Source organism: Synchiropus splendidus, chromosome 15 (genome assembly GCF_027744825.2).
Source record: "Synchiropus splendidus isolate RoL2022-P1 chromosome 15, RoL_Sspl_1.0, whole genome shotgun sequence".
NCBI classification, from domain to species: domain Eukaryota; kingdom Metazoa; phylum Chordata; class Actinopteri; order Syngnathiformes; family Callionymidae; genus Synchiropus; species Synchiropus splendidus.
This window is the reverse complement of record NC_071348.1, coordinates 14,821,665-14,836,460: the sequence shown is the minus strand read 5'-3', so window position 1 is coordinate 14,836,460 and position 14,796 is coordinate 14,821,665. Positions and strand designations below refer to the sequence as shown.

At 40.6% G+C, this 14,796-nt stretch overlaps 3 protein-coding genes across 5 annotated transcripts; 1 reads left to right on the top strand and 2 right to left on the bottom strand.

The window, feature by feature from the left end:
• The first annotated feature begins 1,547 nt into the window (after positions 1–1,547).
• LOC128746552 (sperm acrosome membrane-associated protein 4-like) lies at positions 1,548–4,616 on the top strand. 2 transcript variants are annotated; one of them, XM_053843676.1, is made up of 3 exons: positions 1,548–2,054; positions 3,028–3,153; positions 3,285–4,616. In XM_053843676.1, the coding sequence occupies exons 1-3, from the start codon at positions 2,000–2,002 to the stop codon at positions 3,503–3,505; spliced, it is 402 nt and encodes a 133-aa protein (XP_053699651.1). In that variant the 5' UTR covers positions 1,548–1,999; the 3' UTR covers positions 3,506–4,616. The 2 variants fall into 2 exon arrangements, with proteins under 2 accessions (XP_053699651.1, XP_053699650.1); XM_053843675.1 differs by having other exon boundaries at positions 1,555–2,054; positions 3,028–3,186.
• On the bottom strand, positions 3,370–11,322 carry msh5 (mutS homolog 5). Of its 2 annotated transcripts, none has more exons than XM_053843669.1 (26): positions 10,991–11,322; positions 10,842–10,929; positions 10,653–10,773; positions 10,500–10,580; positions 10,041–10,094; positions 9,847–9,968; positions 9,647–9,756; positions 9,520–9,555; positions 9,359–9,441; positions 9,233–9,278; positions 8,482–8,620; positions 8,338–8,400; positions 8,141–8,269; positions 7,953–8,025; positions 7,245–7,354; positions 7,069–7,149; positions 6,900–6,987; positions 6,769–6,836; positions 5,862–5,980; positions 5,668–5,740; positions 5,029–5,178; positions 4,726–4,800; positions 4,396–4,542; positions 4,098–4,235; positions 3,966–4,039; positions 3,370–3,907 (listed from the first exon to the last, which is right to left on the bottom strand). In XM_053843669.1, exons 2-26 carry the CDS (start codon positions 10,920–10,922, stop codon positions 3,805–3,807), a joined length of 2,364 nt encoding a protein of 787 aa, XP_053699644.1. In that variant the 5' UTR covers positions 10,923–10,929; positions 10,991–11,322; the 3' UTR covers positions 3,370–3,804. The 2 variants fall into 2 exon arrangements, with proteins under 2 accessions (XP_053699644.1, XP_053699643.1); XM_053843668.1 differs by having other exon boundaries at positions 5,668–5,794; positions 10,991–11,320.
• A 420-nt stretch (positions 11,323–11,742) lies between these two features.
• On the bottom strand, positions 11,743–14,067 carry si:ch1073-228j22.2 (SPRY domain-containing SOCS box protein 4). Its single transcript, XM_053843670.1, has 3 exons — positions 13,630–14,067; positions 12,428–13,178; positions 11,743–12,334 (listed from the first exon to the last, which is right to left on the bottom strand). The coding sequence occupies exons 2-3, from the start codon at positions 13,176–13,178 to the stop codon at positions 12,207–12,209; spliced, it is 879 nt and encodes a 292-aa protein (XP_053699645.1). The 5' UTR covers positions 13,630–14,067; the 3' UTR covers positions 11,743–12,206.
• Between the last annotated feature and the right edge of the window lie 729 nt (positions 14,068–14,796).

The following is a 14,796-nucleotide window of genomic DNA, read 5'->3' as shown; positions in this document are numbered from 1 at the left end:
TCATCAGCAATTGAAGAAAGAGAGTGTCTTTCTAAAGATTGTTGAAAAAAGAAGGGCGGATATTTAACTAGCACCACCATTTTCTCTTGTAGCCTCTAATTACGCCTGGGATCAGTGTGAGGGTTTTTATAGGTGATCCAGGACTGCAGAGCATTTCCTTTCTTCATGCTCATGCTGGGATGCTGCCATCCAGATGACGACTGGAGACTGCACCAGTGTGTAGTCACACGTTTACAACAGCCATAGACTCACATGTCTCCCGTTTCAGATGTATATTTCAGCAGCAGAGGGATCAGTGGGCTTCAAACGATGAGAAAGTCGAGGGTACAAAACCACAGATCTTGTGCTGGAACTCAGCATCTTTTCAAAACCAAAAACGGTTTGTAATTTAATGAAGGAATTAAACAATTTCCCCCAAATTCACGAGTCATCAGTTTCAATTCCTGCAATAGGTTTGAAAAGTGACACCCAGTGGCAAGAGTCCAGGTTATTACACAAAGTCTTTCTGCTGCAGGTTTAAAGAAAATTAATAACTTCAAATACATGTGAGACTTCTAATGCACACTTTCATTCAGTCCTGTACAGAAAGAAACTAAAGGTACATGCTGTTAAACTGTGATGGTCTACTGTTAAAACTGTCAGGTTGTTGAAATGAGAGTGCCTACATTCAAATTCAAAATCAAATGAATGAGTCAAAAATGTAATAAATACACACATACACTTACCTAACAAGGTGAAAACTGAAAACATACATCATATTCAGTTATGGCGTCCGAAACAGCAACTAGTTTAGCAACCCAGGATTCAGGAGACTTCTGGGTAAACAGCAGTATTTGAGCTATCTGAAGCATCTTTCTACATCGAGGAGAAACTGAAACGGGGAGCGTTTCCTTTGACGGTCAGATGTCATACTTTCCCCTCCCCTCAATGAGCTAACCTGTGTACTCAGAAGAGACTGTAGTTTTCGAAAACAGTCCTGTGGGACAGATTGTTTGAGACACAAGATGGACCGGACCTTCAGGAGACCTGAAATCTTCTGAGTCTAGTTTTAGTCAACTAAATATCAGAGGACTTTAAGACGACTAAATAATTAGTATAGCAAGACACTTCACTCAACCCTTTGTCTTTCTCATATCCGATCCTTTTGCTTTAACAGTCTTCTGTGACCATCTACTACTAACAACCACAATGGACAGTGGAGAATCACTTCTCACACCACTTGTGACACAGAAAAAAACTTGCCCCGCTCTGAAGATCACTGACATTTGTAGTTACCGCAGCACCAAACAGCACTGTACATGTGTGAATCATGATCCAACCTGCACTTCTACTTGGTTCATTTGTGACATTCATCTGATGAATAATATGGTGAGACCTTGGCTGAAGATTGTCTGCACATGAGTATCTGCCTGTAATCCCTCTGATAAGATTATGAGCAGATGTGAAAACTCTGGACACTAATCTGAAGGGAGGAAGTTCTAGTGTCTCACATGGAAACACCGCTGCGACGACACTAACACCTTCGAGCGTTACATAATTGAGGTTGTGTGCTGCGGCGAGGACGGCAGCGATGCTATGAAGGCAAAGTGTTTTTGTTTGTATGGATACACACCTGAGTCAGACTGGAGGACATAAGCTGCTTAACTGAGCGCTGACTCAGCAAATCAGCCTCTCTTGGTCAACATTTTTTGGAATCAAGCAGCCAAGTGATGGAGTATAAACCAGCCTGACGATAGACATTTTATGGCTTTGTCACGGTAACCAATAAAGCCTGGTGTGCAGGAATGTATTACGAACACCGTCCAGAAACATTCCCTCCGAATACTTCACTGGTCTTGAAGTGCATTACGGAGAGTGACAAGAATCCCTCTGTAGCGAGTGGTAGTAATTTGAGTACAAGGAAGGCAGGTGCACTACTAACTAATCCAGTTATAGATCCGTATCCCCTTAACCTCCTCACTCCACACGTCACTTGAGCTACAAATACACCCAGCAGAAGATGGACAGACGTCTCATCCGTGTTTTTACTGCGTTTACGCTGATTCTGGCTCCGGGTAAGAGCTGCGCCTGTCGGACATCATGTTCAGAGACCTTAACTGTCATATAGAAGCTGCTATTGTTGTGACTGAACTCTACATACATACACTACAGCAGATGAGAAGTAACAAGCTACAGCCATGACAAGAGATACATACATAGCAGTTTGTATTTTGTTTGAACAGAACTACTATGGCTTCATTTAAATTCATGAATATGCAGTTAATGTCCATTCATCAAATAAAGGATGAGCCACAACAGAAAATGGCAGCTTCTCTTACTCTTTTTGTTTTTTTATTCAAACAAACACAACTTTAAAATGTTTTTTTTTTACTATATTTACTATATGAATGTATAGTCAAATGTAATGCTTAATATATCATTATATCATTCCACATCATCAATTCAAAACACCTGATCTTTGTCAAAACTACTCTCACACAGGAAATGTGAGTTAAAAATCCTGCTCTTGGTGCATTAGACCTGCTGACCCCAAACGCTTACACACAGCTGCTTTGTTTTGTTGTCGACCTGAACTAAACTTAACTAAGGAGATGAGAGTGGATCAGGATTGAAAATCTCATACAGTCCCATGACTACCAGATTATTGCTATGGAAGCATACATTGTTTCTTTGATGACTGCATTGAAGTTTCGTAAAAATAATTAAAATCCTCACGTTCACAACGAACTTGATAGTGTGTATTTTCATCCACCACTGCAAGTGAAAGTCTGTATAGTGGTAAACTACATTATTTTATTGTGTGGAAATACCATCTTACACAGTGAGACAGTGGCATTTCTTCTAAATGTTGATTTGTTAGTGTAGTTACGGTTAACCCTCCTGCCTGACTCCTTGCTGACATTTTCACCAATCTAATGCATCAAGCAAACCAAGGTAGCAGAACAGAAAATCACTTCTGATCTTGAAGAGTAACTCACAATTACATATATTAAATAACACTTGACCTCTTCGACCTGTGATGCACAGGTGCAGGACAGAATGACCAGTCGCAGATGGTGGCAATAGGTTTCGAAGAGGAGTCTCTGCAATGTTTCCGCTGTGACTTGGGATTTTGGGATGCCTGTTACACTACTGAAACTCAGTGCAGCTCCGGTGAGCGCTGCTACACAGGCCGCGGGAAGGCCGGTGAGATTTAAAAAAAATGTTGCTGCTCACTAAAATTATTGGTGTACTTGTGCTGTCTATGATCTTGCGGTCAAATGACAATTATATTTTCTTTGCAGTGGGCATTCTGGACGTTAAGGTGTTGGGCTGTATGAAAGCAGAGGAGTGCAGAGTGGAAGAAAAAGTGGAGCTCTATACCAACAACACTTTATTTGTCATGACTAAACATTGCTGTGACACCCACTTCTGCAACTCAGCACACAAGCATCAGCCGCTCACGGGTTTGCACCACGCTGCACTTTTCCTAGCTGCTTGGTGCGTCACTGGAGTCTCACGTTGAGTTGTAATGGACCCAAAACCAAGCGATTAATGAAGGAGTGGTGCATCCACCAGGCCAGGAACAGCCATGTTTTTTTTATTGATGAAAAATGTATATTTTTCTTCCAATTTCAAGCAAGAGTAATATTTTTTATGTCTTTTTTAAAACTAGAGTATTTGAATACACCAAAAGGGAACAATTGAAATGCTTCTAAATAACAACATTTACCTTATCCCAAGGTTAAGTTGGTGCACTTACATTAACTTTGTATCAACCTCTGAACCTACGAAGAAATCCTTGAACAAATGCTAAGCTCTGGTTCACAGCTGCACTGCAGAAATCTCCTTTTTCAGGAAGGCGACCAGGTCCAGATCTTTGTCATCCAGATCTATGCTTAAGAACTTGTCCACCACAGATTTCCATCTGTTGGAGGCATTGATGAGATACTTTTACTGTTGTAAAACATCAATCTTATACAAACCTCTTAGCCCGTTCAGCTGATGATGCTCTGTCCCTTTGGGTAATTGGCTTGCCAGCTCTGCGCAAGTCAGACACCTGAAATGAGAAGATTGGTTAAGATGTTTGGCTGTTTGCAAAAGAAGAGTGTGTTTACCTCCTTCGCTCTTTGAACAAGAGTGTTTGGCAAGCCTGCTAGTGCGGCAACATGGGCAGCATGGCTGGACTGGCATACACCCTCTTTTAGCTGGTACAAAAACACCAACTCATCTCCAGCCACTGCCGTCTCCAGAGTCTGTCATGTACACACACATGCACACACATTTTAATGAGGAGAAATGAGATAGAAACTGGAGACAGTGCAGTCAACAAAGCAGCGTTCATTTGCCATTCCATTTCTTTTGTCTTTCATGCTATCATTTGTCAGTGCACACTATAAGAATCTCTGCTCTTACCAGCGGGGAAAGAATGGAGGAGGACGGCAAAAGGCCCAACCGCAGTAGACTGTTAAAGTTAGTTGCCAGCAGGACGTGAGGAACATCGTCTTCAGCTTTTCTCAGCCAATGAGAGACGCAGGCGGCCAGCAAAGAAAGCCCGTCCACCTGAAGAAAAACATCTCTTCATACGCTTGCATCTTGTTTTGGAGTCCACGCTCAATAAAACTTGCTTGAAATAAGTCTGGAAAATATATTCTTTCCAAGCCATCCACAGTATGGAAGGAAGAAAAAAATCCGCAGTCTAAACTCTAAGTAATATTACATGTTTGTGATACAAAACATTCATACTGTATTTGTTCCTCTGCCAAATTCATCGATGAGAACTAAAGAGTTGCCAGTGCTGCAGTTGAGAGCTTGGGCCATCTGGAGAACGACACAAAAAGATAAAACACATTTTTTTATTCTGCATGCATGAGGTCATGTATGCGCAAGTGAATGATGTAGGCGGGAACTGCTTTGCAAACACATCTTGACAGGTGGAGAGTAGGAGTGTAGCTGCAAGATAGTGAAATTGAAATATATCGTTTCAACACCAGCACTGTGACACATGCGCACACAGTCAGGCACAGCGTGTGGGTGTGTGTGAGGTACCTTGTTGAGTTCTCTTGTAAACATGCTGAGGCTCGCTGATACAGACTCTCTGCTCGGCATGCATGTGAAGATTCCATCCACCAGACCGATCTCTGCCTCTTTCACCGGCACATCCGAGCCGATGAGAGCCATGAAAACAATCAGGCCGACCTTTTTCATAAAAACACAGCAGATCAGGCACATTACTCATCTTCGGTCGCATAAGGGAGAAGGGGATACCTGTGGACACATTCATGCATAACAACTTATTCCATCTACGTAACTGACACGGAACTGATTTAGGCAAACTCAGGGTGCAGTGTCTGTATGACTATTTTTTGACAGTTAAAGCGAGATTAAAAGAAGGTCAAAGATTCCTTGTTCTCTGGATTCGAAGCGGAGAAAAACTTTGATCACAGACTGCCAATTTAAAATGTCTTCAATACCAAACAAAAACAAGAGGCACATGTCAACATTGCACCACGTTACTTTCAGCGTTAACCATGAAGGAAGAGCAGCAGTGCTCTCTTGACTCAGTCTTCTGATCTCATCACTGTGATTTGAGATGAAGCTGTCAGAAATCTTCAGAACATATTTAATCTTGCAGGATGGTGTCGACTCTCCTTCTACAATAAACACAGGGTATGTGAATTGGCTCACCTGTTTCACATAAATGCTCTTTCCAGATGAGTTCGGCCCGGTGATTACCTTGACTCTGCCTTCAGACTCTAGACTTTCATAGGAGTTTGGCACAAAGAAAGGGGAGCACAACTCTAACAGAGGGTGACTAGAGGCAGAATAGAAACGTATCTCACAACACTGCCATGAATAATGAGAAAAAACAAAGTTCTTACCTGCCATGCATGATCGAAATTCTCCTGTTATTGGTTAGCTTTGGTGTGGTGAAGCCATACTCAAGAGATGCATTAGTCAGAGCCATTAGGCAGTCCAACTCTGCTAGAAGATCCACAACCTAAAGCCATGAATTTTTTGAATCAATGATACTCTCACTGGTCAAGTTGGAGATTTTGAGAAATTGCACAGACAAAAACAGCACCGTTGTTGTGAGAGGGTTTTATCCTCACTTTAATGAAGTAAGTAAATCATATTGAAGTACACTGTAAATGAACTGAAGCATCGCAAGAACACTATTTTACAGCTCACACTGTGAATTTCACCTTTGAGAAATGCTTTACAGATAAAGTTGTTTTTTTCTTTAACAGCAGTTAACTGATAACTAAAAGCCATTAGTTAAGGATTGCAACGAAGCACTAGCAATGGAGCAGATTCATTTTTACTGGAAAGCACTTTTACCTTTTTCATTTCCAACGTGCGAACCAATTGGACCAAATGAAGTGTTCTTTATCAAGCCAAACTCAACAAAAAATCACTACAAACTACTCATACCGCACTACAAATCTCATCACGCAGTCCGACGGTAGTTGAGGTTCATTATATATTCACTAGAGCCTGTTTTCAGCCACTCTCAGAGACTAGTGTACAAGAATATCATATCATATATTATAATGAATTTCAATCCAGTGTTCTAATGTAATTAGACCAGTCACCAAGACAAGTTTCAGCCTAAAAAATGACTTCGAATGTAATGCTTGTCACTTCATCATCAAAAGAGCAGCTCTATCACACAATCCACCTACACAGCAACACATCACAATGTGTGCTTGAAAACAGTTCAATGTTAGAGAAGCACTAATGCGTTATACAGAATTTTGACAAGTCAAATGACTCAGTCCAACCAACCTTGTAGAGGGAAGCACTTCTATCGAGTATTCCCTTCTGCAGCTTGTTCACGACAGTAGTCTCCATGTCTGTGGTGGTATGAGATAAAATGCATGGCAACTATTTGATGTCATTCATAGCACTTGACTAACCTATGATGTCACAGTGCAAGTCCCCGACGAGTTCATCCAGCACCTTAGTTCTGGGACTTCGGTAGTGCAAGCGGTCCTGGGACAGAAACTAGCCGCCCAAAAAACAATGTTTAATCACACACAATCAGCCATTGTGAAAATGTGGGTCTTAATTATATTCATCACAAACCACAAAGTCAAGCCCCTTGATTTCAAAATCCTCTCGCGCTACCATCCTGGGCAGCCGAGGCACAGAGAGCAGGAATCCAAACTGCATTGCAAGTCAGACAGTGATTGATGAGATTTATTTGCGCCACCTCATGTGAAGAGATGTAGAGATTGATGACTCAGTTGATATGTTCTCACCAGAGGGATGTACGTGACGCCGCATGAAGGGATGGCAACATCAAGTTGTTCAAGTTCCCGCCTGGCAACATTGGTGAGGAAGCCAGACAGCCCCAGCAACATCCTCTTTTCTACAAGATCATGGAAAATGCTCGTCAACTACACATTTTTACTATAGGACCTTTAGTACCAAGCCATAGAAAAAATGTCAACTCTCCATCTGGTCGTATGTCTTCACTGTCACCACTAACAAATAGTATGCAAATTCAACACTGCTCCTGTTGATACATTTGAAGTGGTGTGCACTCATAAGACTGTCTCAGTCACCTGACTGATGAAGTAGCACCACAACTGGTGTTCATGGGCTGGCACTATTTCATCTTTATGGAGTATAGAGAGGTGTATAAAGAAAAGATTAAATAAAAGAATGCATTTCGAATTAGCCACCATGAATGCCCTCATAGTCCACAAGGTGGCGCCTACACAATAGCGGCACAAAAATTCTCTAGTTAAAAATAGTTTGACGGTAACAAATATGCAATAAGAATGCGCAATAACTACAAAAATGCTTCTGTCATAAACACAATTTACAGCAAGGTGTAAATTTATGCTAGTTTTGATTTTACTTGTGAAGATTATTACGTAAATCTGCTATTTTTGTCAGAAGGGATTTCAACACCAAACCTTACCCCATTTTTGTCATGTTGTGTCATTTGATCTATAGCTTACTCTCATCAACTGCAGGATCCACATTTGGTTTGAGTACAAAGCGGTTCTCTGCAACACTGGTATTAAAATCCACCTACAACTCCCCAGACAAAGAACAAAAGAAATCATTAACACTTGACTGCCTTCATAACAAGTTCTCGAACAATCGTCACAACCAAGCTGCAGCTCTTTTAGGTGTGAAATCTTACAACACGATTGATGAGGATGGCGATATGCAGGAGCTCGTCAGAGAAACCTTCACTGATTTCTTGAAAAAGCTCAATTGACTGAGGAAGCTGCCGAGCAGTGTTTCTCATGCGAACAGCACTGACCACCGCCTAAACAGAGATACTTTCTTTAAGCACATTGATGTTGATTAAGGCCACTAACAGGTCATCTGATAAACCTGATAGAGATTCTGCAGATCGATCACTCTGATGTTGTGGAGTGACATCTTGTGCAGCAGACTCTGAAAACAACAATCAGGAGATGACTTGCCTGCAAATTCTGGATAATGACAGATGCAATAAACAAAAGTTATAGCCTTCACCGGGATGTTTCTCATATTATGCAGCATCGACTGCATGGCTGTGAGGAGATCACTGTTCCTAGGAAACTTGAAGAAATAAATCACGTCCTGTCTTCTGTGCAGCACATTTAAGTCGAATGTTGGACGCATAAACCACTGACTGAAGAAAGAGAAGATGCATTAGTTTGTAGTGACTGTGATTTTTTTTTTTTTTATGGACCACTTATTCAAGCATGGTTGCTCCACGATAATGGAAACATATGCATCACTGAAGGAAAGTTAAGGTAAGGGTACATAACCTATTTATATCTATGACCTAAAATTATTGTTTGCTTTTCTATAAGGCCCTTATATAACAGCCTTTGCTCTAATCACACTCAAGAGTCTATACCTTGGCTCATTCACACTGTAATTTAGAAAATATTAAGGCTTTGAGTGAGGAAGAGCAACAAATCCATGTAAAAACCACAACCAATGTATTGGAACTTCTAGTCCTCGTTTATTGAACAGTTTATTGTTTTTGTCAGCCTTGTAAAGTTTGTATTGGAAATCCTCATTTCCTCAACTAGTAGGTTCATCAGAGAAGTGGTTAGTTGCTACCCTCTGATGGGTCACTGTGTTTATGTTTTGGGAAACTATATTGCCCTGCTGTAATGTAAGTAGTTTGATTTCTTGGAAGACACCATACCCAATAATATCAGTGACAACATGTATCTTTCGTAAGCATTTAGGAAAGCTGTGCTTTAACTTAGTATACAAAAAGCATTCTCACCGTAGCAGTATGGATCCAAACTTGGACTTGCAACGGTTTAATATCCCTGCCAAACCAAACAAATGAAGATCATATGATGCAGAGACATGGTACACATTACACAACTGGCAAATACTAAGAGCTCACCATATAGACTGAAGCCTTCCCTTTCTCCTGACTGTAGCTTGTAAACGGATGGATGACTTTCTAATTTGAAGATGTTGAGTGCACTGAAACATTTTCCAAAAGCCTTGCTTAATGACTTTAGTAAACATCTAGCCTGTGGTTTAACAGCTTAAAGCCAGTACCTATATGTGTCTTGGTCAATGAAGACTATGTTGCGTCTGCAAAGACAAAAAAAAAAGATTTACCATTCCAAACTGTACAGAGAGCTAGTACTGTTTCCATGGTATATTAATTGTATGCGTTTCTTACAGTGTGTAGGCGCGGATCTTTATGATGGGAACTCCAACACTGCTGTCTTCCAGCTCAACACCTACTCTCTTCTTGTCCAAACATTTAAGAAGACCACCTACTGCCCTCATCTAGCCCACACACAATCCAACACATATACAGAAAAGATTATTAAAATTCCACACCCAGGCGTGATTGTGAACATGTTTAACACTACGCACCATGAGAGGGGAGTCAAAAGAGATGCATGAAGAGAGGTAAGCAAATTTATCTTGGGGTGAAATTGAAGTGGAGAGGAAAGGCAGATGTGCAGCCAGCAGTCTCTGTTTCCCTACTTCCAGATCTTGAATACATGATGACAGAGAATCCAATAATGAAACACAACACCTTTTTAAGAAGATGAGTCATTTGTTACCAAAGTCAGCATTTGGATAAATGACCACTTCGGGTTTGCAGCGAAGGCTGGAATCTGTGAATAAATAAGGAATGGGGTTTTTTTAGGAATGAAGGGAGCATATAAAATCATTTTTAAATATAAAATTCAGGGCAACAGGGACCAGGAATGACACCTTTATTTTTGTTTTCTAATTTGTGGAAAACATTTGTTGACTTAGATACCTGAAAAATATTTGTTTAGGGACCGTGTGTATTGTAGCTATGTGCTCAACGTTTCCCCTGCCTTTTACAAGTCTTAGGTGATACGCAATTCAAAAAATACTGATACTGATTTATTCTAAAATACACAATTCCTTTTATCTGCCTAACTGCTTCTTTGTAAACAGCCAACCTAGCATGAAAACTTATACATGATATATCGATGAAAACATACTTGGTTGTCATTATTATAGTAACGTAAAAAATGTCATAAACTCACTTAATTGATCCAGAAACTGGGTAATGTAGCGCTCCTGTCTGGCACGCCTAACAATGACAGTCGGAGAGACCTCTGCTACAACTGAGAATAAGAACATAATGTCTTAATAATCATGTCGATTTAGAAAATACATGCGCATCATATGTGTTTAACCTCTGCCCAGTTGTTGAAGCTCGTTGTCAGGAGTGTCAACCATGAAGTTCAAACAGCAGTCTTTACTGTCATAAAAACATAAACCCACTCGCCCCTGATGAGCCACGACGCTAAGCAAAACCTAGAAACAACAAATGAAAAATACATGAACGAGGAATATGTAAAGGTATTTTAGCTGGGACAGCAAACCTCTGACGATAGTTCAGCTTCATCTTCAGAATGGGTTTCGGAGGAACTCAAAATGGAGTGTTCGCCAGTCTGTCTCTGCATTGTCCTCCTAAAAAGTTTATAAAAGTCAAACAATTGTCGCTGTGTTAACCAACATCAAGGTAGCTCACCGTATTATGCTCACAAAATGCCTTCAGTGATTCGGACAACTACTGACTGGCTAGGCGACATGCAACCAGCTACGTCTGGGCTCAGACCGTAGAAATTTTCTTCTGTAGAAAATGTTCCACTTTCACGACAATATCCTTCGAATAGCAGGACATTAAACAACAATATAATCCCAAGACATGAACAGAAAAATCTAAAACCTGCGTTAAATTAGCTAATAATTTAGCTAATGTAACGCAGTTTTTTAGCTGCGTTAAATTAGCTAAATTTAACGATTGTACCAAATCTGGCACAAGTCGATTTTTGTACCAGATTTGTTTGTCGACTGTGCCTTTGTGAATAACATTGAGAATGCGAAAGGGAATAGTTAAGAAAATAAAAAAAAAATAAAATTCAATAGTGTGTACAAACTTACTAGTGAACAGAAGCAAGATAACAGTCGAACTGGTGAAAGAGCCACATGAGATTTCTGCAGAAATATCAGTCTTCGCATTCTTATATTTATGAATCAATTCTTATTAATAGGGCACAAACTACCTTCAATATAGATGAGATAACTGTAATTCAAGTTGCCAACATTATTACTTCAGTCAAGGATGACGATGAAGTATTTGGTCACACAGACTTTTATGGTACTTTTTCAACTGATGCCCACAGGTCCCAACAAGGAGGTGTTTCCAGGAAGTATAGACACATAAGTATACACACTCATAGATTTGTAACACCATTTTTGTGGGGTCCGATGAGTCACATAATGCTTTCCCCAGCCTCTCATCCTAAACCTAACCATTCAAAACAAATGGCTCACCTTAACCATGACTCTGAAACAAACTTGCACCCAATTATAATGAACTAATTTTACTGACATTTTAACCCTCTAAACCTTATCAGGACAGGCCTCATAAAGCAAAATGTCCTCATAAGAAGGTGGCGTGTCAAGACTTAGTACTCATAAGTATGGTAAAACACGCCCATACACACACACACACACACACGTGTGTCAAGTGTTGTTGACCCATCATTGTAAGGATACAGGAAAAATAGAGACATTTTTATGAAAAAAAAAATTATCATTTTATAATACAACATAGCATTCTGACAGAAACTAAAATAATGTGTGACAAATAAACTGATGGATAAATTATTCTGTACATGAACGGAATACTCAGAAGTAAACAATCAACAATTTCATTGTACAGTGGTACAGTAGTGACTAAACTAAGTATAAAGCAGGTATTGCTGAAGTAAAGGGGGAAGATGGAGTTTGTCCAATTGACTGTGCCTCTGCCGCCCCAAATTCTGCTGAATAGACAGTCTGCATAAACTCATCAAGGAAGGAGGGTAACCTGAGAAAGAAAGGGAGGAAAAAATATGAGTGACATTAATATTTGGCCCCAAGACTTATTGCCACCATTGAGGTATAAACTAGTGACACCTGCCTGATGCACCATTCAGGTAGCGTAGTCGAATCTCTGCTCCTCCTCTCACACTGCTCACTGAAGGAAACAACTCTACCCCACGAGGTAAACCCCTGAATGCAACACCAAGAAAGAAGTCATCCACAACATAACCAAGAGTCGCTGCATCAGTGTCCAGGACCATCAGGACACACTTCGGAATAGGGAACATGTCTGTCTTGACTTTTGAGTGGACATGGCGGGACTCCTCAGCTCTCCTGCGTTGGGAAGTTTTTCCATTGCCAGGATACAGAACTTGGCTTCGACCATCATGCCAAAGTTTATTGGTTTTGAGTTCCCAGCCCCAAGACTGTTTATCACCTCCCACCAACACCTTATATCCTGAAGCCTGAAGAGGACAGTTCTTGGTGGAGACTCCGATGACAGCATGACTTCCTCTGTGACGTGGATCCCACAAGACCTCCCAGACATGAAGCCCAGTCATCACCCCTTCTTCAGCCCTTACCCCGTCACTGCTGAGCTCCGCAGGAGTACGTGTCACTTTTTGTTTGCAGGGAGAGACTAGAAAGTGCGGTGAGCAATGGACGGAGCTCCAACGGGAGTGATTGTCATCCACTGTTGGAGAGGAGTTCAGAATTATTTGGAGCCGTGAGGGGGTCGGAGCAGCCAGTGAACTGAAAACTGATGAGCAGGGGGGAGGACCGTTGACTTTCTTGATCAACCAAACTGACAGTAAGAGACCCATTGGTGCGGACAGACGACTTGAAGACATCTTAGAAAAAAAGGATGACAGAAGAGAAAGATCAGTTGGTTAAATGACATTTTAAATGGTTAACCTGACCATCTAACAACATTCATTGATGAACATCCTACTTGGCAAACTTGTTTTAAACCCCAATAAAGATAACCTTAAAAAAAAAAAAATAAGTCAATCATTATTGGGGTTTAATGTTTACAGTTAATTATAGTTGTGTAGCGATTTTTAATGTGCATTACTTCAGTAGGTGAATAATATTTAATCTTTAATGTCCTAGCCACCTAAACCTTTTGCATCCTCCCTATCCATATTTTTATTTATTTCGATAAAGCGATTAAAGTCTCAATAATCCCCGTTTTCAGTACGGAGAGTTTGTATACTAAAAAAGCTGGAAATCTATCTCAAGTTATATAATCGTTAAGAATAAAACAAATGACAGAGTAATAAGCACAAAAGTGAGTCTTACCCAACTTCCTTAGGTTAGCACCAAGTAGTTTGGCGGTGGCACAGCGTCGTTTTAAATGCATCTTATCAGCCAACTCCTGAACGTCACCTCCTCGCAGTGATGTTGATGCTGATGACGACAACGTGCCGACCGCGGGAAGATCACAGCCCACAACTTATCTGTGACGACATTTGGATTTGAGGCTCCAAGGACGAGATCTCTCTCGGTGACGTGTCGGAAGAGATATCCGCCCAAAGGCACAAACCGCCCCAGATGACTCGAGTCCACGCCGCTCATCACCTTCCATCCCAAAATGCCATTATTTCACAATGCAGCGTTTCAACGCGTCCGATAATGAACATAAACATAAACAGCAAAACAAATAAAGAGGACTAAACTCGGGTATTTGATTAAGAGAAAGATGAAAACGAAGTAAAATCCAAAACGACTCATTACGCCTCGCTTTTAGCCTGGCGCATGCGTATTATAGATTAAATCCCGAAACTTGTCTCGCAGGCAAGCTCGATTTCATCACTTGACCACGCTATGTGTATTTACATTTATCTTGCTATATATTCTTAGATTATTATTCTCTATTGCATCAGGAAGATCAGTGGACTTCAATAAAACAACTTGGAAAAAAGAATCGGGGCATAATACAATATACCATGCATTGATTCATAGCAATGTCTAGATAAATGCTTTGGTAACTTGTTAATGATGACAGTTTCAATTCTGTTCCCCCAGATGAGAAGCACATTTTATTTTTATTTATTTTATTTGCGCCTTTTTTGACACTCGACTGCGAGACCAAGCTGAGGGAAGAATTTTCGAGCGGAGATAGTGGTAGCAAGTGGGTCGAACTGTTCAAATATATCATATCGTTAAATATTAGATCATCTTCATCTTCTATCATCTATCATTCCATCATCTTCATCTGTGTGCATCAAGACCGTCCTGTACTGGAGTTCCTAGTTGTCTGAGACCGCTCTTATGATCAAAAATGTGATGGGAATGTACACAGTATGTGCACAGTCTTAGACTGTTTCACTTTATTTTCTAATTGCACTCTTGAAATTCCGTCCCATCTGATTTGTGTCTACAGCAATGCTTCTCAATTATTTTCTGTTGCGCCCCCCAACTCTCTGCCGCCTCAGTAAGTAGCATCATTTGTCTATAAATCATGAC